This window comes from Apostichopus japonicus, chromosome 1 (assembly GCF_037975245.1).
Source record: "Apostichopus japonicus isolate 1M-3 chromosome 1, ASM3797524v1, whole genome shotgun sequence".
In the NCBI taxonomy this organism is placed as follows: Eukaryota; Metazoa; Echinodermata; class Holothuroidea; order Aspidochirotida; family Stichopodidae; genus Apostichopus; species Apostichopus japonicus.
Window position 1 is genome coordinate 12808039 of NC_092561.1, and position 26577 is coordinate 12834615.

Here is a 26577-nt window from a genome sequence, read left to right on the forward strand (position 1 = left end):
CACTGTTTATTTTACGTTAGCCTGTAACTGGTACAATTCCTCATCTGCTTTCCAGTTTTACCGTTGAAAAAGACGGAAGCAACTGACTATCTCAAAGACAACGTCCCAAACATTCGAAAGGGCTGTGATCCTTAAACATGGACAGCGTCCTCAACTTATTCCTTGGTCTCCTATATATAGTGTGCAGGCTTTACAAAGACCCTATTTATACACATTTATATACACCTATAACTTATACGTCATACTCGCTCTAATAACGTCACGTGTATAGCTACTTGGTGAATGGGTAGTCGGAAATTATTCGCCAAAGAAACACATTTGGTGTGAAGTAACAAACAATAGCCTATACCGACGTACTATCGAACGTGCACAATAGCTAGACAGCGTTCTTAAAATAGAATAAACTTGGAATACCACTATGAAGCAGTCTAGTGCGCTTTGTGTACAAAGCCAATTATGGTAGAAATCTTTAAGAAATGGGCATGCAGTGTGAAACAAATTCTTGCTATATAAGGAAATGATAAAGTTGTACAACAAAAGACATGACCTCTACTCTCCCAGGAAAGGAGACCCAAATGACGTAATTCTATTCTATATCACAATAAATGGAATGGAATCATAACATAATTGTCCTGGGACAATTTCCCTCCTTAACCCCTACCTTCGTTCTTAATATATGGAACACAGATGATGGTATCTGTGAATCGCGTGTCGATGTAACTGCCATAAGGCCCATAACAATTGGGTTATTGGGGTCCACAAACTTTCAGGGCTACGACCCCGGATGTTCCATAAGGACAGGGCCGCGATCCACCATAGGCGTAGGAGCCTAATTTGATTGAGGTGGGGGGGGGGGGCTGTAACGACTTGCCCGAAAAATGCAACCTTTTTCGCGCGTATCATAGAGGCATTCATCGGTTATTCCATCACATGCCAATAACATACAATCATTTTCCGTCTTATTACCCTTCCATATTGGTTATAATTATTGGGGAAGTTGTTACAACAATAATGATTATAATAATATAAGTTTAACCATTGAAAAACATACTGCAAATTATTATTCTTTCAGTAGGTGCCCGAAAAATTTTCAGCATAGTGCCCAAATTTTCACCCAAAAAATTGAAAAACACATTGCAAATTATTCTTCTTTCAGCAGGTGCCCAAAAAATTCTCAGCATATTGCCGAGTTTTCACGAACCCATCACTAGTTACGTTCACTGTCCTATGTAGGTCGAAATATGACTCATATCACCCGATGTCCTCACCCCTCATTCACGTTCCCTGCCCCCCCCCCCTTCGTTCGTCAGTAAGGAGTTCCCGATGACAAAGTGACAATAGTTCACAAAGATCATTAGTTTGATATGTGCACACGATGGTTGCAACCAGACAACTACAGCGACAATGACGACACACACACAGGTGTTTTACATCTTCAATGTCATAATACATTGTATAAATGGATAACCAAAGCAAATTTGAAACTGACTTTAAAGTTCGGAAGAAAACCTCAAATTAATTGAAGTTATCCTGAGAAAACCGCAATAGAGAGACGTGATTTCCAAATGTGTTTATTGTACGTTCTTAAGCTATGAGTAGTGGGAAGCGCTATTTGTACCGCAATTCCAAGAATACGGACTCACAAGACGCTCTTGGACGGTTTAAACCCCAAAAAACCAATGCAGTGTTTAATAATAATAAAAATAATAATAATAATGATGATGATGATAGTGATGATGATAATGATGATGATGATGATGATGATGATGATGATGATGATGATGATGATGATGATGATGATGATGATGATGATGATGATAGTGATGATGATGATAAAATGATGATGATGATAGTGATGATGATGATGATGATGATGATGATGATGATATGATGATATGATATGATGATCATAAGATGAATAACGATAATAATAATAATAATAACAATAATAACAATAATCATAATCATATAGCATAATCATAATAATAATGATAATAATAATAATAGCATCGATTAGCTCCCATAAACTCTATTATAAGTTGAAATCCAACTTCCATCTACCCTCATGGTAAGTGACTCTTTGCCCGTCTGCCGGTAAAACATCGGATGTCAAATATGACGCATCCATATATCGGCTACATTTACATTCGTAATTCGTGTTAAATTATAACACCCAAATAATGCCATAGAGATGACGTATTCAATAATATTATTGTTTCTAGTTATTTCATTCTTCCAAGAAGATCACATAATACCAAAGCGAAGTAAATGTTCGCTGCTGTGGTATGAACGACAACAGTTCCTTTTTCTAAGAATGCCGGAAAAAGGCGAGAGACTCTTTCGGGTCAGAGGTCATCACTGCGGAAAAAGGACTTCATCAAGGTACATTGAGCTATTCATCTACATGATATAGAAACTGTAGTTAAGGGAGAAGTACGCTGGTTTTGAAGTGTCAGGACTAAGCGTTGTTACCATAACGCGACAACAAAACACAAAGTTGTATATTTTTGCCGACTTACGCTAACGTTGCATCCAAAATGCAGGAATGTGATGTGATATGATATTGAATGTGAACGGTCAATAATGGTATGACCAATGAGCGTTGCAAATTCAACACCAAGTGCATATTTAGTACTATATGTTGAACGCAAGTTCCCCCCCCCCCCACCCTCCCCCATCTGATATTTCATCAGCACAGAAATAAATCCAGGCAACTTTTGATACTTTTGATCACATATTCAAATTGTTCAGGCATTTTTGAAACAGCGAGGTCGCAATTGAATTTCCCACGGATAGGCTCCAGGTCTACCACTCAGAAGCATGCTAATATTGTTTCCCGTACCCCCCCCCCCTTCCCCTTCATTATATTTCTTCTGTATCACAATGTGAACTTGAGCTATATGGTTGTTAAGCGGAGTGATTAGGAAGGCGCGAGAAATAATAGGAAGCCATTATGCTTCTCTCAAGTCTTATACAGCCATTGAATTATTTGCTTATAGTTCCTGCAAATTGTAAGCATTGGTATAAATAGCTAAACTAATAAATAGAGAGCATAAAGAACGCAAAGAGAGACAAAGTTTATGTTAATTACGCCGGACGGACCGCATTTGCCTCTGCCAGTTTGTTTAATAAAGATTAAGCCAGGCTGCCAAAGTTGGCCACATCTCACAAACTTCCACTGGATAGGTCATCACTGCTTGATTGCTATGCTACACCGTCCCGTGGCCAATGTTATGTGATGTATGCTTTTAAAGATTCATTTGTAGGGAAGAGGAAAGCAGATCGTTTCTCCGTACTTGGGTATTTATCTAATAACTTCTTCGGAGCAAAGGCTATGTACGGGCAGGGTAGTTGCGTCCATATGCGTAGCAGCCCAATTTGATTCAGGAGAGGGGGGGGGGGGGCTGTAATGACTTACCCGAAAAATATAACACGAAAAGTTTCGCATGCCAATAACATACAATCATTTTCCGTGTTATGGCCCTTCCATATGGCTATACTTATTGGGGAAGTCCTTACAATAATTATGATAATAATAATAATATAAGTTTAACCATTGAAAAACAAATTGCAAATTATTTTTCTATCATTAGGTGCACGAAAATTCTCAGCATTTTGCCCAAATTTTCACCAAATTTTTTGGTTGGGGGCTGCAGCCCCCTGCCTCCTACGCCTATGGCTTGCGTCGGAGCTTTAATACAGCAACCGCTGAGGATTGCCCCAATAACACCCCTTTCTTCACCATGTGAGGATCGAATATTACACCCTCAAATTACCATCCTTATCGCCGAATCAGTATGTTCTGTGAGTAAAAACGAAAAATGATGTCTGCTGTTACTTGTTGCCACTTCAGTGATTCACAGGGGTGTACACGCGAACTTCTTATTTACGAAACAGTCAACATCTTCAACAATGCAAAGATAAACAGTAAACAATTGATTTCCCAAACAACCGGTCTTCATCTCTTCATTAGCACGCGAAACCCATATTTGCTGATAAACACATTGGCTGCCCTTGAAAGGGCATTTTGATTGGGTTGTAATGACATCATAGACTTATATAATATGGATATTCATGAGGTGATTCACCTGCCATGACGTCATGTCAAGCCGTCAGCTGCAGTGAATCTGCTTAGCTTGGAATCTCCTCCTTGTGAACGGATTATTAGCTGGTAGAAAATGACGATTTATTCATGTTTCTTGGATTACTTCATTCTTGGAAATAGTGCATAATATGACTTCAGTACAGGTATCATTATCTGGGGTAGGTGTATTTTCATGACATTTCGGGAAATAATATATTTTCAACTGATAAAATTTGGCCATGACTATAAGTCAGTCAAATTTGTCAAGGCAAGTTAGCCCTAACAACTGAGTGGTGTTGTGGTAGCTAATGCATTGGATAATGTTATGCACCGTCGTCGTATTTTCTGTTTAGACACTCGATACAAGGAACCCATATATCTTTGATTGGATGACTAGTAGTACGAATTGACAGTATTTACTCATTGTGTATGTAATTAATACAAGCTCACAGGCCTAGGCTTTTCTAGATCAAAACAGTATAGTATTTATATAAACTTGCCAAGTACGTGGTTACCAGTAGCACTCAGTACAAATAAAAGTAATATTTGGCCTAGGTTCTCAATTATGACCATGTATATATTTCAAACCTTGCTGTTCATTATAGTTATGACTGGTCACCTTTCCTTGACTAAGCCCTTACTACTGCACTGAATATCTTACCTACAGGTATTTACTGTGTGTTTAAATTTGTTATGTTGAACACGAGTTGGATATATATCTGACAAGAAGCATTGCCATATTTTTTATTTATGACAGCTGCTTGCATCGCATTTCTCAAATTATGTAACCTAGTCAAGCTTCTAGTTCTACCAGATACACATTAGAAATTAGTGGTGCATCCTTAAATTCATAGTATTTCTTTTGACCAAGGCAAAGTGCAATGTTTTGAGTAACAAGTCAGAGCGATACTCAAGGAATGCATTTACTATAACTAGCTGTGATAACTGCTTTGATTGTGTAATGTCATAAAGAATACATTGTGTGCTCAGTTGTATTTACATTCTGTACCTGTACATAACATAGGGAGAGGAGGAATGGGGAGTGGGTATCTATCTAACATGCAGCCAGTTGCTTTATTCCAAGTAATTGTTGTGTAATGGCTTCCTGTGATAACATTTCTTTCTGATGAGTTCTTAAAGCCTGAGCCATTTCAATCAATAATTTGTATGCCTTTAAATCTTCATCTGTCTGTGTGCTACATTTTGTTCATCCTGTACTTAACTCAGTGAAGAAAGAAAGGAGCCCAACTGGTGCTAAATATGTTTTATGTGTTACAAAGTGGTGGAGTTTGGGAGAAATTGGTCGCTTTAGCTAGCGGTTGAGGAATGTTTGCAATGGTTGAATGTACCACAGTATTTAAATTTTGTTGTAATGTATTTTCTGGCACAGGCATAAATGTTCTATCCCTGTATTGATGTAGCAATTTACAGACCGTGTAATAAAAGCAAGACAATCACTGTTCCGTTTCTCTTTCATCATCATAGTATGTGTACAGTTTGGGATAGGGAGTTAGGGCTGAGGAGGTTTGACTGAATTATAAATTAAGAAAGTCTGAAATTCAGATAGCTTCCTCTTTGTGGTAAATTATAATAATTGTTTCTTCTGGGCTGTAAGAGGTTTCTTGTAGCTGTAAAAAGCTGACAATTTCCTGCCAACTCAACTTTCATACTTAAATTATTATAATAACACTATAACTATAACAATACAGTTCCTTAGTAATATCACACCTGGATTTACCAATAGTTCGGACAACTTCTACTCTTGTAACCATTGGACCATGAGAAGCACTCCACACTGTTACCACATGCTTGCTTTGCGTGTTTGTGATTCTATTGATTCTCCAATGAGTCACAGCAGATTTGCACAGCTCATGCAAAAGTTCAAACTATTTATAAAGTGTTCACAGACCCATATCTTTACCTAGACCCTTCCCTCTATTCAACTCTGGATATGAGTAATAGCTTAGCTTAACTAAGTACTACATGCTATAGGGTGTCCAGCAGTGAACATGTGTTCATACAATGATCTTTGTTTGTAACTTAATTCTAGTATATATATGATTCTGTTGGCCAAGGAACAAGTTAAATTCAAGTTCAAATTTGACATTTACACACTAGTTGCCTACATCATGGTAGCATCTTGTACCTGTCTTTGCAATATCATATATGTGTCTTGTACATTTGCTATGCAATTTGGGCCCTATCAGGTATTTAAGGTAAGATACTAATTTTCAAAATATTACATCACTAGTTCTTTTTGTCAGTTTTGAAGGCCTTTGTTTTATGTACTTGTTTGATCATGTAAGGACAGTGGAAAGGCTATAAGTTACACAGCAAAATTTGCTTAAATATCATTAATTTATCAAATTCAAAATATGTAAATGAGCATACACTTACAGCAGATTGACAATGCATCTTTCTGTATTCGAGTAGCTGTAATCTGATGTTTTTCTTCATGTCCAAAAAAGTGCACAACAAATTAACAATAACAACTTCAGCCCAGAGTTTCATGATGTCATATATAGGCAAGGCCTACCTGTGCCCATTACATATTGTGAGATATTAATGTTGCATACCTGCAGCAAAACAATATGTACAACTACTGTACTACATGTACATGTATGTATTTGTACCACCAATTTGAAACCTCCTACAGTGTGTATACTACAGTGCATATGTACTGTATTCTGATCTCATTCAGTATATTGCTTGAAGCAGGTGTAATACATGATCTAGGATGGCCTAGGAGTCACTAAAGGGTTCAAGGGTCACATTGCGGGATGCGAAGAATTACCATATTTATTACATTTATTCTACCATGTATCTAAAGTATGTATACAAATTACATGTACCACACACAGTAATGCTTGCTTTCAGACTTGGAAACTAACATCCAGCCAGAGCCTCTTGTTATCTTTATTGTGTTTAATAGAGTAGTAACACACCCAGAATGTAAATATTAAATGTTTGGTGTATTAGTCAATTCATATTTATTACTTCCAGTAGCATATATATATAATTGCAGTCTGATAGGTTATCATAAGTAAACAAACCTGTGGAATCTCGTTATCAAATTGACAATACTACTCTATCAACAACTTTGCTATATAAAGTATTCTGCTTTGAAGGATTATTGAAGGTGATATAGTAAAGCTGGCAGACTTTCAAATATCTCTAGATAGATCTAGTAATGAATTAATTCTCATATTTAGTTACAAGATTGACCATAAATCTGTATTTACATCTAGTCAGCTACTTTGTATGAAATGAAAATGTTTGTTGATTAATGAATTCAGGCATTGAACAAGAATGTGCACGTATCAGTGCAACAGGCAGTCATTTGAAGCTACTGTACTGTACTGTATAGTGATGAGCATGTTTATGAGGTTTGGTGTACTGTAACTTTTGCTTCATAAGAAGCTTGAACTTCCTTTTTCTTTCAGTATGTAGTACTGTATAGATACATTGTGCAATTAGCAGATTTGTAAATTTTATCTTGATTTTATGATTTTGATAATGGCTGTCCAGGTGGTGGTTCCCCTATATGCCATGCATACAGTTAATGTACGCACCAAAAGAAACCATGGCCATTTATGTATTAACATACAATGAATATGTATGTGTTTTCAGGTATTGTATAGCACTAACCACTCTCACTTTTAGTTATAATGCCAGCATTGTGAACTGCACTTCTGCATTAACCATGTACATGTGTTGCTTTTCTTTTTGACCATCAGGTATGACAGAGATGCTAAACACTGGGGAGTGAAATTCATGCCGCTGAATCGGGTTCCCCTTTCCCTGGTGTTAACACCCCATCTTCCCCTCCCAAAAACATCTTTGGAACAGTCAGTCATGCAGCTTGTGTTGAACATTCCCTCTCGGGAGATGCAAGAGCCGGAGGACAGAGAGATGTCCAGTGAGGTGGAGGAAGCCCAGCCCCTCATTACCCAGTTGGGAGCGCAGGTGATTGGTTCGAAAAGAATGGCTGAACTGCTTCAGAGTGGCAATTTGGAGAAGACGTTGATCATCGACAGCCGATCCTTTGTTGAATACAATTCCTCTCATATACTCAGGTCTAAAAATGTTGTCTGTTCTAAATTGGTCAAAAGAAGGTTGTTACTGGATAAAGTAAGTATACAGAATCTCATGTCTCTTTTGGACAACTTAGCATTAAATACCGAGTTTTATATTGATTTTCTTCACAAAATAGACTTCATGTTTGAAACTTGCAACAATTAACTTGCAACTTATAGAAAACATTGAGTGAGTTGATGTGCATGTTTACTTCACTTATCTCTTACCTATCTACACTCTTCATACAGGTATGCAGTAGCCCCATCTAACTCGGTAACATATAGTAGAATGTGTCATTGAAGAATGTTAAGTTCTTCAGGATGACCTAAAGTAGATCAACGTTTGTTCTCAACAAATTTCCATGTGTTGTTTCTTCATGATATTTTCCTATTGTACTATGTTGCTTTGAAGGGGTTGACCTGCTGTAGTGGCTTAGACTTAACATTCCAACCAATTTGATTGATATATGCCTCTAATTGAAGGGTTACTCTCGAAGACACTAAAAGTGGTAAAGACATTATGTAACATGTGCTGTGGATGTTTTTTCTTATATGGTCCATCCATACCATATCAAAGTGGATCTTATTTCTTATGGTCCATCCATACCATATCAAAGTGGATGTTATTTCTTATGGTCCATCCATATCAAAGTGGATGTTATTTCTTATGGTCCATCCATGCCAAAACAAAATGTTGTTTTTGAAGACATCCTTTAACTCCCTGTTATCAATGAAGTTTAAGACCTACAGTACCAGTCTCACTAAACCTGTAGTCTATCTTTCACTAGAGTCCAATCCAGAGTACCTTCAATAGCAGCCACTGTTCTTTATTTGCATTTAGTATGCTTGGTAGTTTGTATTGTTTGTGACACACATTGGACTGCTTGTCTGGCTGGTCAAGACCAACTCACATAAATACTTATTTCGGTCTCTCGTATTTTGCTGCCCACTAACAACTCTTAGATTGGAACTGTCATTTTCCAATTAAATCAGTTGATAAGAAAATGCTTCCTCCTTCAAAACATTCCAATTAACTTCATCTTTCCTCCCACTCTGTAGTCATGTTGATGCTATTTTGTACTGTAATCCAAAACACGGGAGTGATCAATGGTTTGATCTGTGCTCTACAGTAGTACATTGACTCTTGTCATTGTAGCCCCCAATGCATACTTGGCAAATTTGGTAAGTGAGTCAATAATGGGAAGATGGCAATGTGATATGCAATTATGGTCCGTCCATCTCGCGCTAATGGCATTATAATTTATTGATCACCATGTTGTGAATATTCATTGTGTTGTAGATTTAAACAATTTCAATATAGTATTCTCTGTATTAAATTTGGGTGTCATGCATATATATGTACAGTATGGTATGTCACTTAAGGAATAAACACAGACCTGTATTTCACGGTTAACATTTTCGTGAACAAATTAAGTCAATCTTAGTACATTATACCTGTTAAAATTCATGATACAATTTAATCAAATTTTAAGATCTTACTACTGTATACATTTTCTCTGTTTAACAAGGAATACTTTTCATATACTATTATGCAAATTTGTTAAAGTAGAGCTAACAAAATGTATTTAAAATAACTCTCCAAATGGTGACGAAAAAGAAAAAAATAATTTGATGTAGCTGGTAGATTTAGCGGTTCTAGATCATTTGTCTGAGTTGGTAATTGGTATCCTGAGTTGGATACTACAGTATATGTTTATGAACAGTTTGAAGGACGTGCTGTATATGAAGGCTACATTGGATTGTAAGCAGTGTGAAATGGTGATGCCTAGCACACCCCTCACTGCCACCACACCATCCCTTTACAACACACAGAGTGAAATACCCCAGGAGTCAAAACTACTTGCAAAAGAAACAGAAAACTTACCAAAACACTTTCAAGTAGATGTACCAAGATTTAATACACTAATATTACCTTCCACCAAGGGGTTGGGAGAGGGTGGAGGGGGGTTGGGGCATTGGTGGAGGGGGATATTCTTACTGACCATAGTTGGTGTGGGTAATAATCTATAGAAGTCAACTACTGTATGCTGTCATAGTGTTCATATGGTTCAGCAAGTTGGTCAGTAGCTTGAACCAATCCAGTGGGAATGAACCACAGCCAGGTGCCCATCTCTGAACTTTTAGGTTTGTCCAGTCATTGACAATGAAAGATCAGTTTTCAGTGGGTTGTAACTGCATACTTTGCAGTAAATTCTGCTGATAATATCAATTATGCAACTATTTAATGAACATTGTGAAGTCTATGTAAAAGTTATCAACTCTTGATCACTCAAAAATTCCTTTGAATAATCACTACAGTAGATCCTATTATCAGACATCTTTAAGGTGAAACTGAAACAGACTGGCTTTTATTTAGAAGGCCTGCCTTCCTTGAATCATTGCATGCAAGCAGACCATCTTTCATTCAACACTTTTTAGATTCTGGAAGCTGACATATTTCTTCAATGACTAAATGTTTTATTCCCTGTCCCTCGATATCAGCTGAGTGAAGTGCCTTTTGAAAATTGAAATAATATCACGTAATGCATTGTGAGCAGGTTTGCCACATATTGTATGGAAACTCATATGGAAACATACAGTACAGTAGTACTCAATTAAAACCACGGCATTGAATCACAAGTATATACTGTACTGAAATGAGGCACATGAAACTGCAACTTAAAATGTAACATTAAATTTGTGGGATGCAAAGTTTATATTATTGGATTAAACAGTTTGGTAGCTGCAAGTAAGGAGTGGACAGAAGGTTGTATTTACATCGGTCGCTTACAGTATAGTTAGATTTAGATGACATATCTGATTAATTTACTTCCCTGGTCACTTACCTATCTCCTCACAACCTCCGCACTCTCATGCTACTGTGCCTAGAGTGCTGAGGTTGCACATACATGAGGAGATAGGTAAGCTTGTCACTGGTAAATATCCAAACCTGGTAAAATTTGGGGATTAATATGTGAATATCTCTATCAGATGGTTGGTATTGATAGCGAACAAACCTTTACATTTTAGTGTATACTGCAGTTTTATATACTGTAGTTTGAACTGGTTAAATTTCATGTACTCTGTCAATGTAGAAGTGTCTTTTAGCTAAGTTATAAGTTATAAATTCGGTAATAACTAGTGGCAAGTCCAAACATAGCACAGGTCTAGTATTTTTTTTTTTACAGTAGTCTGTATCATTAGGAACATAAATTTATATTAGTAGGCATCAGTTGTTTGTTGAGACGTTTGGTTGAACAACATTCACTGTGAACTTGATACACATTGTATTAAGTTAACCTACTGTATGGTGGCAGAGTGTTTCAAATCAATACAGAACTTGTTATCAATTGTTATTGTGCAGATCGTACAATAAACATAATTATAAGAAGATGCTTCCATGATGTGTGTGCATCTCCCTCGCTGCCATACTGTAGCAGTAATATGGCACAGCTCTCACGCAATGCTTGTGATTGGTCAGTTTTCTGGTTAAAATTTCACCGGAAGCAAAGCCAGTATGAGTCACTCGCTTTTTTTGCATTGAAGATTTCTAATTGAGCGGCATCGTCGCACACTTCTGTGGTGCAATTGCAATTCAGCATCCATTATTTAGGTCGATGGACAGAAGAGGAATATATTACAAACCTGAGTTTGAGAGTTGATTATGATTTTCCACTAACCCTCTTCCTATATAAAAGCCACAGGGAATATTATTGCTATCGCTGCCCTCTTGCCTGCCAATTGAAAGGATTTATCGTCATTAACTGCTGTGAAAAAGAAATTCATTTCATAAAGGAGAGATGGTTGATCCCCTCATATTTGCTGATCAGTTACATTTCTGAAAAATAGGTCTATGCAAAGTGTGAAACAGTAGCTTAAAAGCTGACATTACTTAGTGACCATGAACTTCATTCTTCTAGTAGCTCATAAAATTTGCAATCGTTTTGGGAGTAGAGTAATAATTTTGGACTCTTCAACAGCCTTGAGTGAAGGTTGTTGGTACAGTACTGTAGGTTTTGGAAGATAGTTGTATTGATCAAGCAAGAATATATTTCAGAGGTAGCCACAGATTTATACTAGAACTGAATTTGCCTGCAAATACGTAGTATTGTAGTGCGCGTGGAGTGCTTGCATTATTAGGAAGAACTTTAAGTTGTTAATTGTGTTATTGTTTGGACGAACAACACACCTGGGAGAATAGTCATATTGTAGGTACCTACAAAGTGAGGGCGCTTGTGAGTGCTGTGATAGGCTCAGAATAAGTTGCCTATGCAGCAAAATCTGTAATATTTTAACTTATATATATTATTTATATTTCCCTTCAGCTCATTATAAGGTTATGGATGCTTTGTGATGGTTATTGCTATTGTGTTAAATTTAATAAAATCTGGTGGGGAAAAGTCATTGTTTAGGAAAACTATTGGAAATTTTTTGCACATTCATGTCAAAACCATGCTGTATTTGTTAAGGTGTTCATTTTTAGCTCACTTACTGTACGTTACTGTGTGTGAAGGTTACAGAGTTCCAGATGTTGTCAAACTTTTCAAATTTTTCAGAGAATTTGTTTTCTACCCTTTCCATTTGAAAAATTAGTGAGTTTCATTTGGGGGATTAAACTTTTCCTTTTTGCTCATGAGAGATCAAGAAGTGATGTTTTTTTGGTAATTTTAAATAATTCTGTAAACAAATTGTTTACAGTATTGGACACAACACCATTGTTTATTTTTGTATCAATTGGGGGTGTATTGCCAGCCTTCTGGTAAGCTCAGTTAAAATGATATGGTTAGTATACCCCCACCCCCCCCCTCCCTCTTTCATTGTGTGGTATATGCTGTATGATATTATACATCACTACACTGTTCCAACCTAACTGTTGACTGAGACTGTTTCCACAGTGGAAGTTACTACTTTAAGGGGGTTCCCTATTAACATTCCCCCTAAAGTTCATAACTGACCGTCATAACGTAAATCGACTAAAGCAAGTCTGTACAAGTCAATGGGCTGTTAGTGTGTGATTACCGTTGCATATAGTTAACTCAATGGAAAAGACCCATTGACTTACTGTGTAATTTAAGTAAAAAGAGTGCAGGAAAACCTTTTGGATTTGATGAATTGCCAGCAACTTGGGATCATTTGTGACCATGGTACTGTAGCTACAACTTAGTTAAGTACACTTGTTACATATGATTAATACAGTAGGTTTGTACAGACCTATGTATGGGTTTACTTGATAGGTCATAAATGTGTACCTATATATGCCAGCTGAATGCATAGATCTAATATGCGTTTTGTGTGCAGTAGAGAGTTGTTTTGAAAACGATGAGTAATGAAATATTAAATATGTAATGGTAACCCCAAGAATGACTCATCAAAAGTACTTCTACGGTAAAAGCATCTACGATATTGACGTCATGGTACCAGCATCTTTGTGAACCAGGCATTTTCTGGGAACCTCTACCAGCATCTACGCCATATTGGGGATCGTTTGATAGCATTCGTGGCTCTTCATTGGTGACAACCACATCTGACTCATTTATATGGAGGGTGTGCACTGTGTAAGTGGGATGCCAGGGCCGTTTAGATGACTCATTCACACGGGATGGACCAAATCACTTGATGGTGGAAACTTTGAGATAAGAAACTAAGTGGAGTATGATAGTTGATGTCAAAGTACAGTGTGATAGTTTTATTAAGCTATTTAGTGTGTAAAGGTTGCACTGCCCTGTTTAGTAATGGAAATTTGGAAAAAGCAGTTATTAGTAAGTGTGCATAGCTGAATAGTAGGAAAAGAGAAAGTGGTGCATTTGTTTGATTGAGGATTCAGCACATATACTATACATGTATTGATGGAACATTTTATTTTCTAAATTGTGGCAGAGTAAAAATAGCAACAACAAAGTTTTGATCAGTCAGCCAACTAAAGGTTATGTTCTAGCCTGGCTTTGGAAGTATTTTACACAGAACTGCTTTATCATCATTTTACACAATGGAGACATTTAATATTGAATGTGTGTTAGTATCAATTGTGGCATGTTTGGTCAATTATAGCAGTATTTCATATACAGTGGACAAAATGTGTTAAAAGTCATATGATTAGATTTAATGGATTGAGGAAAGAACCTCTTTTTACTGATATGTAAACTTGTAGGATATAAAACAGCATACAGTAGTCAATGACAGTGGAAATCATTCATCAAGTGTTGTGCTTTTAATATTTATAAGTCTCATAGGACTGCAATATTGGGCAAGTAGAGGAATAGTGCAGGAATCATGTGTGTGTATGTATGTGTGGAGTGTATTAATTACTGGACTGCACAAATGATAGATATTCTCCATACACCCTGCATGTACAATAAATAGTGTAAGGGACTTCAACGATCCTGATGACACACTTAAGTGGAAATTAAATGCTATTTATAAGTCTCTTCTCTGCAATTGTACTTACCGACTCTCCCTAGAAGCAAGCAAAAGTTTGAGTTCATTGTAAACCTGATTACAATGGTCTTCTGCATCTTGCATTCATCCACTTTTATCCCAAACCAATGATGAATGGTTGGCGTCACTGATTGGCTAGATGCAGGCTAGAAGTACGTGAATGCTGTTCGAACATTGTTTATGAGATACCATAAGTGTAGCATGCTTGAGACAGGTAAGTTGTTTATTAATATGCATTGCAGGCTGCAGCTTTTCAAAGGATGTGAATCAAGCAATTTGTAGCCTGTAATGCATGCTGTAAAAACTTGTACAGTTTGGATATAAATGTCAACATGAAAATATGCTGGTCTTATAAAAATAGTGAATGCATGACTTAATATGTTATGTTGTCATTCTTTGTAGACATAGATTTAAGTCAACATGCCTTTAAGCAGAACTACAGTTCATTTATGTAGCTGTCTCTCTCATTGCATTAAGTACTGTCAAACTTACTACACAGTCCAAGGTCTGTAGTATTGATTATCTAAACTCTGGAGGTGAAAAGCCTGCAAACTATCAGTACCCTTTCAAGTGCTATGTTTGTGTGATGTGACAAGAAAAAAGAAAAAAAAAGCAAAAAAGAGAGAGGAGAAAGCTGGAAAGATTATAACAGTGAAGGAACAAAGTGGAATCCTAAATTCACAATTTTGGTAAAATCCTATTTTTAGCAAAATTTCTTAGTTTGCTAATAATTATATTTATGCTCAGTAGTAAATGCAATTGTGCAACAGGATTTTATTTGACAGAGTTTGCTTACATTACTTATAAGGCTGCTTCTGATATAATTCCCTCATGGTTGTGTCATTCAGAATTTGCATCAGAATATTCACCCCACCTTTTGTGTAAAGACAGTTGTTGCCCTAGGTACAATAGTTTGCTCAAGCTAGACCCCCATTCAACTGTCAGAATCGGTTTGAAGAAATGTCAGGTCAAATGCTTTCATTAGGTACTGTAGGGCATAAAAGAATATATTAAAGAACACACATAATAGAAAAAAAGAAAATTGTCGTCGTGCTTGAAAATGGAATTGCAATTCTCAGCTATTCTTCTCAATGTTGAACCTGACTGAGTACTGTGTATGATTTCCAACACTAGAGTTGCTATGCAGTTTGCCTCATCGGCTACTAGATCCCCCACAGAGAAAACAGTAATATGGTGGGTGTAATAATTGTACCAGATTTAACAGTAAATATCTTTCAGGGTGTGGGTGAGAAGCTCAAGATTATCCTGTGATGTTCTCACATATTAAACCTTGAAATGAATGGATCTTGGCTCTGATTTGAATGTGATGGTTCATCACCATGGTGATAGGGTCAAATATTTAGCATGGCTATATTCAAGAGTATGTTGAGACTTGCTTTGCATACTAATAGCCTGAAGTCTACAGGACTGATCTTAGCTGGATAGCTCATTGTTACCTGGTACTTTGGTCCTAGAACCAACTGCAAGTTTATGTTGCTATTTAGTGGTGTGTACTCACACACTTTGACATAAGGGTGTTCCAAATGTTTGGCAGGTGTCTATATGTATATTACCATGATAACAAAGTTAAATAATTTAATTTCTTATGATCCTTTAGTACAGTACTCAAAAGGAATCGATGCAATTGTGATGGTGTGTGCACATTATGTTTATGCATGTATGTGACAGTTTAGTTATAAACATATATCTTACAAAGTGAATGGTGGATGAACTGTACATAATACTTTATGTGGTACACTTTAAAAAGAAGTAAAAGAACCCTATGGCTTTCTGAGGAAGTCAAAGGTCATTTGAGGGCAGACCAATCGTCTCAAGACCTTGGAAACAAGAGAACTTCAAAAGGGAACCTTGGATCAACTTAATACTTGGTGTGAATTTAATTAATGCTGAACCCAATTGTTTTCTATGGAGAACACAGGTCAACAAAGGTCAACATATGAAAACTTTGAAAACATGATAATTCCAACACTCCCAACAGTGCAGTAAAGCTTGGTTGGACTGAATTCTTACTTTGTATGTTGAACCGACTACTGAAAGCTGATGTACTGTAGTTAATGTTATTATGTAGTCATATAAATTGTGGCAAGGAATCACTAATTAAAGCCTGTTGGCTTTCTGGTTTCATGGTTATAAACTATTAGTAAATGACACTACTGTATATGTGCCGATATATCAAACATTTGCGATATGGATCTGTGCCTTTCTTTCTATTCATTGGATGACTAGTTAGCACCTTAAGGCTAAAGGCCAATGTATCTTCTTCTTTAAATCAGGGATTCAATACTTGTTAAACTGGATGGGTTGTTTTGAAACCTTTAGTATACAATACTAAAAGAATGAGTCACCTTTACACATGTAACCATGTGATCCCATCATTTAGAATCGCTTTGATATAAGAAGTTTGTGGGGATTTATGCCCTGCTGATCTCAGTCCTATTGTCTTTCTTATTGTTGGTGTAATCAGATTAGAGCTTGTTGCTTTGTCATCATGCTCTTTCTTTCTTTCAGAGAATGGTTAAATTCACCTGAATTCATGATGGTATGTTGGTAGGAAGTCACATGATAAAACACAGGCTGTATGTTGACAGCATTGATCCTCCACTTTTGGACTCCCAGGGTCTGAAGTGAATAGGAAGCCAAGTTTTAACATTAAAGCAACAAGTAACATTTTGGTGCATTTGATATTGTATGGACAGCTAGGGAATTTATCAGTGCTGCATTTTATGCGGCAGTTCCATAGGAATTGCATAATCTGTAAGAATTAAAAGACATTGTTTCAAGTCATTGCCTCCGAAGTGTAATTTAATTGGCAGCTGGACAAATGTTTGAGTTTCATCTGTGCCTCAGTTGATCAGTACACATAGGTAATTCCCCATTTAGAACTTCCTGTTGTTTATTATATGACCAGAACATGAGTATTAACATTAATAATATCAGAACAGTTTGAGGGTGTAGTACACTGTACATTTATACAAATACTGTACTACATTTATTTAAGCACAGTTAGTAAAAGAGATATGAATTGAACAAAAATGTTACCCTTATCAGTTTTGTCTAGATAGTAACTTCATGGTTAGAACATGTTGGAACAAAGTCAATTTCAAAGCTTAAATAGTCTGTTATTAGCTCTCACTGAAGTTATTAGATCTCACTGAAGTCATCAACTTTCACTGAAGTTATCAGCTCTCACTGAAGTTAGCAGCTATCACTGAAGTTAGCAGCTATCACTGAAGTTATCAGCTCTCACTGAAGTTATTAGCACTCACTGAAGTTATCCACTCTCACTGAAGCTATCAGCTCTCACTGAATTTATTAGCTCTCACTGAAGTTATTAGCTCTCACTGAATTTATTAGCTCTCACTGAAGTTATCCGCTCTCACTGAAGTTATTAGCTCTCACTGAAGTTATTAGCTCTCACTGAAGTTATTATCTCTCACTGAAGTTATTAGCTCTCACTGAATTTATTAGCTCTCACTGAACTTATCAGCTCTCACTGAAGTTATCAGCTCTCACTGAAGTTATCAGCTCTCACTGAAGTTATCTGCTCTCACTGAAGTTATAATCTCTCACTGAAGTTATCAGCTCTCACTGAAGTTATCTGCTCTCACTGAAGTTATTAGCTTCACTGAAGTTATTAGCTTTCACTGAAGTTATCAGCTCTCACTGAAGTTATGATCTCTCACTGAAGTTATTATCTCTCACTGAAGTTATTAGCTCTCACTGAAGTTATTAGCTCTCACTGAAGTTATTAGCTCTCACTGAAGTTGTATGCTATCACTGAAGTTATTAGCTCTCACTGAAGTTATTAGCTCTCACTGAAGTTATTAACTCTCACTGAAGTTATCAGCTCTCACTGAAGTTATAATCTCTGACTGAAGTTATTAGCTCTCAATGAAGTTATTAGCTCTCACTGAAGTTATCAGCTCTCACTGAAGTTATTACTTCTCACTAAAGTTATTAGCTCTCTCTCTGAAGTTCTCCAATATTGCACCATTGCACTCCTTTAAGCTGTTAAAGTATGTGGTTATATTATGAGTCACCCCTTTGTGTATCAGGTCATATTCCCATTTCAAAGGGATCTCAATTTTTCCAGTCCAACCATGGAGCTATTACAGAAATAGCTCCATGGTGCAACCAAACCATATTGTTCTGTTTTGTGTAAATTTATCTGGTGATTGATAAGTGTCCTGACAAGAGCAAGAATGCCCAATTACTATATGAGCATTGTCTTATCACCTGCCACAGTACAAGGAAATATATGAACAGACTTAATAGGCTATTCAAAATAAACATGATTTAACAAAAATTAGTTAAGGAGTTAATGCCTCTAATTTTTCATGGTACAGAGTTCTTAAAGTAGCAACAGTGTTTTACAATAACAGACCAATAGCTTACTACCTAACTTGCAAATGTATGGCCACATCTAATTGGTCTAACAGCACCACAACAGTTTGACCAGGTATTTATCCTCATAACAGCATCACAACAGCTTGACCGTATAGCAATCCACCTCTAGAGTAGCATCACAATAGCTTGACAATGTATATAATCCACCTAACAGCATCACAACAGCTTGACCATGTATGTAATCCACCTAGTAGCATCACAACAGCTTGGCCAAAACAGTTTAGACAGTTTTGTTTAGGGAGAGGCCAAGTTTTAAAAATGCATTAATTCCACAACCATAAATCAGATTGCATCCCAAACTTGGAATACAGATGTTGGTTAATAGCTGGTAAATGTGATTGTTTGATAAAATCATAACAGCATCACAACTGTTTGCTCATGTATATAATCCACCTAACAGCATCACAACATCTTGACCATGTATCAATCCACCTAACAGCATTACAACAGCTTGACCACGTATTTAATCCATATAACAGCATCACAACAGCTTGACCATGTATCAATCCACCTAACAGCATCACAACAGCTTGACCATGTATGTAATCCACTTGACAGCATCACAACAGCTTAACCATGTATGTAATCCACTTAACAGCATCACAACAGCTTGACCATGTATGTAATCCACCTAACAGCATCACAACAGCTTGACCATGTATGTACTCCACCTAACAGCATCACAACAGCTTGATCATGTATGTAATCCACCTAACAGCATCACAACAGCTTTACCATGTATGTAATCCACCTAACAGCATCACAACAGCTTGACCATGTATGTAATCCACCTAACAGTCACACAACAGCTTGACCATGTATCAATCCACCTAACAGTCACACAACAGCTTGACCATGTATGTAATCCACCTAACAGCATCACAACAGCTTGACCATGTATCAATCCACCTAACAGCCTCACAACAGCTTGACCATGTATGTAATCCACCTAACAGCCTCACAACAGCTTGACCATGTATCAATCCACCTAACAGCCTCACAACAGCTTGACCATGTATCAATCCACCTAACAGTCACACAACAGCTTGACCATATATCAATCCACCTAACAGCATCACAACAGCTTGGCCATGTACACCTGACCTCCTTCATAGGAGCAGGCCACTGACATGTATTTAACCCACCTTACCAGATCCAACATTGTATACTGGGCTGTTTGACATCATCAACTGGTCACTAATTTGCTCCACTATATCAAGGCTATGAAAGCTCTAGTTGGGTTTAAGTCCTAAGCCACTGTGGAATCATTGAAATGATCAATTTCAGTGAAACATGGGATCTAAATAGACATGCTGTTTATGTTGAAAATTATATACAGCCCTTAATATTGTATTTATGATAGTTTCATTTGTGCAATTTTTATGCAGGTATGTTGCTGTCATAAAGCAAATAGGACTGAGTCATTGATCAAGAATACTAAAATTTGAAACTTATACTTGATTATTTATGGTTTTGAAAAGGAAAATTGTTGTCATACACATTTCTAAATTAACACAATACTCCCAGAACTCAAACACCATGTCATGTAAAAGGCTCTGCACATGGTTGAGTAGCTGGGTGTTGCCTGAGGAAATCTCAATTTCTCTCGCAGTTCTTTATAGATTTTATTCTCTTGTAGCCTAAAGTTCATCACTCATGATATTAACTGCTGGCTGATTTATAGCTCTTGAGTTATTATAGAGGAATTTCAAGTCCCTTATGTAAAAACATGGAATTTCTTTGACCAGTTTTTGCAGCTCTTTGGATTTATGCTAGAAATACTATCTAGTCGGCGTGACTCAGACTAAAATCTATGCTTATGATATTAATGTCGCTATGAAAACCTATGCTGGATTGTTAAATGGTGCGTAAAGCACACACCCTCCGGGCATTTAATGAACTTGTAAATCCTGCACACTTCCAAGCAGAAACTTCATTGAATGTACTGATAAAATTTCACATGGCCTCAGTGTTTTCTTTGTTTACATCCTTTGTAAAGGATAACATAGTTTGAACAAAGGCTTGTTAATGACTCATAGCTAAGGAAATCCCTGGGACAACAAAGATATGGTACATGATATAAACCTCGGGAAAAGGCTGATTTGTCGCTAAGGGCATCGGTTCGGGTTAATTGGAAATGATGGAGACATGTTGCTTTAATCAGAGTTACGACAGCGATTATAATTTAGCGTTCAAGTTTCCAGGAGGGATGCATCTGTGAGAAAGTAGTCCATCCGAGTGGTTTGCCTGGTTTTAAGGAGTGGTGGGTCTGGGTTTATGGACATGTGAAACCTACATGTTTGTTGTACCTGGTGATGACTCATATGTAAAGCTGTGAGGAAATCCCCAGTTAAAGGTGGACAAAGGGGTCTGGGCTCTGTGAGATGATTTCTCACCAGGACAAAGGACATGTGTGTGAATCAGGCTGGGTAATAAGTATTGATTAGGTATTGAATGGGCAGTGATAGGATTAAATAGTAATGTGATAAAGACAGAGTTTATCAGTCATGATTCATTGTGAAACTTGGCCGAGATGACAAAGATATGGTGAGCGGGTAGCTCGGCAAGGGTTTGCTTAGGCTTTGTCTGATTATGCACAAAGGAGTAGACTGCTGCATCACCTGCTGGTTGGGGTACAAAGTCCATCTAGGGGTGTGTCTATATTTAACAAAAATATCGGAGAAACAGAAAGAATAGTTCGAAAAATAGAAAGAATAGTTTGAAAACATTAATATTGGCTGGGTGAACAATGGTAATGAAAAGTTAAGAAATTAAAGAAATGGGAAAATGAATTGAGGTTATTTGATTCAGCCAGATTAGGGGAGTTTTCTAGTTTGTTCTTAAATCTCCATTTTTTGAGGTATGAAATTAAAAGAGTAGGGAATAAAAATAAGTAAGTAAATTATCAGTAAAGGATGGGAAGAGGAAGAAGGAGTAGAAGAGATTAAATATTAAAAACAGAAATTCAAAATAAGTCTTAAAGTGATATGTAAAGATTTATATTGAACATGTTACATCATACATGATACCTTATTGTGTTTTCATTTTGTAACTGAATTGAATTGAATTTGCTATGAGTCTGATTCAGCTTAAACAGGGCGGAGAAAATATAGTAATAGCTAAAAATAAACATTGCTCTAGTCTGACTCTACGATTGCACTTTCCCATCAACCTAGCCTATTAACTGGTAACATTTGAACATTACACCATGCAAAGTAATTTCATAAAGTAGTACTGAATATGGAATTCATGGTAAACTTTTCTTTTCAAAACAGAATAATGTGATTAAGATTTCCTTACTTAAGGCTTGACTCACCATGTATTATTCATGAGTTAGTCTGAGAATGCTGTTTACCTATAGTGCTCTAATTGTCCTTCCCTTCTTCAAAGTTGTAGGTCAAGTTTTCTTTTCTGCAGGTTGGATATTTTAAGGACTTCCATTTCTTAGCCATGTAACAATGAATGACTACAATAACAAGCCATGCTGAGACTAGTACTGCGTAACTGATTGGATTGATATCGTGTATAACAGGAATAGATTATACAGCAACAAAAGAAAACTTGTATGTCTTAGATTTCTTGGTTCCTTGCTGGAAGCAAAGGAACCTATGCAGTTAGGTTGGCATGTGTATGTGTTTGCATCTGTGACACTTGCTTGGGTCCGCAATAACTCCACAACAGAGTGATGGATATTTGTCATACTTGTAGATATATGTAGATGTATAATACAGTAGTGACAAGGTGTGCCCTATTGACTTTGGTGCTAACTTTATGAATCTTAATAAGGGTTTGGGATCAAAAGTAAAAATCTTTACATAGCAATAACTCTGCAACCGTAAGATTGTAGCCAAACTTGGTATAGAGTTGTTGGCTTATAGCTGGCCTAAGTTTCTTGCGACCATCTGGGCCCCAAAAACTTCCAGGCCCATTTTCAGGCTGGGCAGGCCCAGATTTTATTTCCACCTATAATGCATTTTGTGACACAGTATTTGGGCCCAAATTTGTGGGACCCAATATTTTTGTTAGCCATATGAGCCCACATTTTTTTCGGTTCAATTTGGCGCAAATATATTTTTGAGACACTACTGTATTCTTGGGGCAGATACTTTTGGGACCATTTACGCACAATATTTTATTCGGCCTAATTTTTTCGGGAGGGGCCAAAGTTTAAAAATTTCAATAATTTCACAGTCTTAAATCAGATTGTATCCAAACTTGGAATACAGTTGTTGGTTAATAGCTGGTACCTGTGGGCATAAATATGATATTGTGTGGTGACACACAACACTTTAATATTCCACTAAGCAAGGAACCATAGTGCCCCTTGGGCTCTTGTTTGTATTGACAGAATCCTTTCACTCACCTAGTTGGTATCTTAATGATGAAGTTCTATCGCAAATCTAAAGGACAACATTTAATTTCTACAGCCAACTTTTTGTAAAATTTTGAAAGTTGGCCTGAACATTCAGCTTCTCCAGAAGTAAGCTAAATAGGATTTGTTAGTAAACAATTCATTGTCAAGTTTGACTTCAGTTATAATATTAGGATTTATGCTCAGTTTCATATTGCTTTAAACTCTAGGTTGGTTTTTCATAGGGAATGAAAAAAGTTTTGCAATGTGTAATTCCATGCATGTTCAAGGAATCCGTTAGCTGTGATTCTTTATTAATCCATTATCTTATAGTGGAATGGGTAAATAGATTAATTTTATAAACAATGGTGTACCTTGCTACTCAAAATGGAATACTACTGTGTCTTCTGCTGAAGAGAGCTGAAAATAGTTGTTATTTTTAGCATTCCAATCTGTGAGCTACTGAACTTAATCATTTTCAAAAGAACTATTATTTTTAATTATAGTCATTTTTCCTTGATACAGTCACGTCTGAGTAAGATAATAATAAAAAATTCAGTTAACCGCTTGAGCAGAACAATGAAATATTAATCACCCCTGTATAGGACACTTATTCCACAATGGTCACCTGTGGTCATACAAATAATTGTTTCAACCCAAAATAAACCAAACTTTCCTTTGAACTTGAACTTCTAGAATTTTTCTTGAATGGAATTAAGCCACTGATCATGAGGGTTCAAGGTTTTTTTTTAGTTTCTACTTTTCCATCCCAAAACAGAAACAAAATGACTCATGAAAGCAGTTTACACGCCACTCATAATTATAAAAGAATGGTGTCGAAAGGCACGTATTTGAAAGTGCATCTGACAAGAGCAGAGAGTAGAAAGTACCTTTGTCTGGTGAGTGTGTGCCCTCTAACCAACTTAGCATGACTCAGCAACAGATGTGTTGGAATAATTATATAGACTGCAACACTAATGAACAAAAGATAAGGGTAACGTTGGTTGACCACCATACAGAAAAAAGACAGAAAATCATCAGAGGTACCCCATGTGTGCACAAAGTAAACTATTGAGAAAAAACCTTGGTCATGGGGTAAAAAGTTTCCGGTTCTAGTCTTGGGGTTACCAAAACACACACATGAGTCATAAGTTTTGAGGGATACCCTGCTCTTGTTTACATTGTTAGTATTACAAGGTCATGTGGATCCCCACTAACACCTACTGTACACCTTGTAACAAACTGTATTGATGTATAGAGATGGAAATCCAATCCCTACAGTACCATCAAACCACAGAGATATGGTTGTTAATTTAAGGCTTATGTGACTTCCTGCTGCCCATGGTAATCAAAACTACAGTATGAAATGTTTTCCCGAAATGTAAATATGGCGGTATTGGTCCTACCTGTACAGCCGTATATAGTGGTGGCCAGTGAGTGCTGAAATCTCTTGACCAATCAGTTAAGTTACACAGTTGGCTATTTACTCTCTCTCGATATACTTATATGGCTCTGTACCTCTACAGTGTAAGATTTGTCGGATATTTTATACTCGTAACATAAGGATGGCAGGTAATATCCAGCCGAAAAGTGATGGACTATTGTATATGGGGTAAACAATTTCTGTATCAAACACAACATATTTTAACATGTTAACTAATATTATCAACATAAACTAATTTAATAGTACCAAGTACAATGTTCATGTTCCTTTGATACTTTTATCAACCTGTTGAATTTTTTTTTTTTTAGTGCAGACCATACAATTTTATTATTAGCAACCGTTCTGAGAAAATGCGGTCTAGCCATCGCTGACCGAATAACAATGTCTTCGGCTTTATTGTTATTGTGTTCAGTGCGCCTTAGGTGAGGTCCAGCAACAGCAGCTTTCAGAGGAACCCAGGGATCTTTTCTATGGGTTGAGGAACTGCAGCAGTAGAATATTGTATATTACTGATGTATGAAATGAACTGACTTCAATAATGCCCCTCCATTGAATATCATGGTATATCTAGAGAAAGGCAAGCTGAAATAATATGTAACTGCTTATAGTGCTTAGTATATTGTTACGAGGGCCCATTGTAGCCTAACGCTAGTTACTGCTAGTGAGGAACCTAATGTTATTATATAGAAAGTATTTGAAATGGCCTACGTGACAATCAATATTTGAGAAACTAGGTCGGGTTAACGTCAGGATGTTATTTATGTAATGAGCAATACACGATTGTTCTGGTATATTCCTTATGATGACGCGCTGGTCTCGGGTTAACGTCGGTTTACGTGAAGTCCCGTTGCGCTGTGCACACATCTTCGTGGATTCTCTGGAATGTTCGCGAGATATGCAAAGGACTTCCAAGAATAGAGAAACTGGGTCAAGTGTATCGAGAAAGATCTAGATGATTCTTGACATGGCGAATCGTGTAAAAACCCGCCCAGATCGGAGAGTTTCTCAGTTTCTGAACGAATACAAGCGACGACACCTATTATACCATTCTACTATATATCGTCAGTGCTCAACTGCCAGTAGTTTCTGAGGGATTGAGATATCGATACCAAAATTGATTCTACACTTCCATTCAGAAGTTTGAAGAGGACTTTGCTGTGAAACTACAGTTTTCCAGTCTTTATTTCGGAGAAGGTGAAGAATTTCTGTCTCCGTTGAGGAAGTTCGTTACGCCAGGAGTTGGTGGCTGTAAAGCTGATTTTGGACTGACTCTGGTAATATTTAGTCGGCGAGAAGTTCGACTTGTGCTTCACTCGATTGTAGCTGGAAGTCCGTCTTCTATTTTGGAGCATCGCCGGAAAGAAGGTGACTGCTGTTTCTGGGATCGCGAGAAACTTGGTCCAGGACCAGTGAATTTCGCGGTACAAAGGACCGAGAATCGTCGTCATCGAGGTCGTGGCCGCTGAGGGATATCGCCGTTGGAAGAGACCAGCGTGTTTTAAAGTGTATCCTATCTTGTTAAGTTTGTGAGTAATTTTCTGTATATTTGTAATTACCACTTGTTGTTGTTGGTTCAGACTCCATTGTTCAATATAGTTCACGTTCCCATTCATATTCTCTAGACTCGTCAATTTGTCTGTGTTCCTTACGGAAACGAACCCAGGCTTGTGTCTCGTTAAAAATTAAATAAAGAGACCTCTCGCATTCCAACGTAACAAAATGTACAAACTTTATGAAATGTTGATATTCACACAGTTCG

General features: G+C 37.0%; 1 protein-coding gene across 4 annotated transcripts in view; it reads left to right on the forward strand.

Moving 5' to 3' along the window:
- Positions 1-4105: 4105 nt before the first annotated feature.
- The window catches only part of LOC139967823 (uncharacterized), a 54834-nt gene continuing 32362 nt past the window's right edge, over positions 4106-26577 (forward strand). The window contains exons 1-2 of one of the 4 annotated variants that reach the window (XM_071971949.1): positions 4106-4263; positions 7822-8215. In XM_071971949.1, coding sequence (XP_071828050.1) covers positions 7859-8215 — 357 coding nt within the window. In that variant the 5' untranslated portion in view covers positions 4106-4263; positions 7822-7858. Of the gene's footprint in view, positions 4264-4300; positions 4512-6055; positions 6301-7821; positions 8216-13089; positions 14810-26577 lie in introns of those variants that run through there. The other 3 variants (XM_071971957.1, XM_071971940.1, XM_071971973.1) reach the window with 3 other exon arrangements.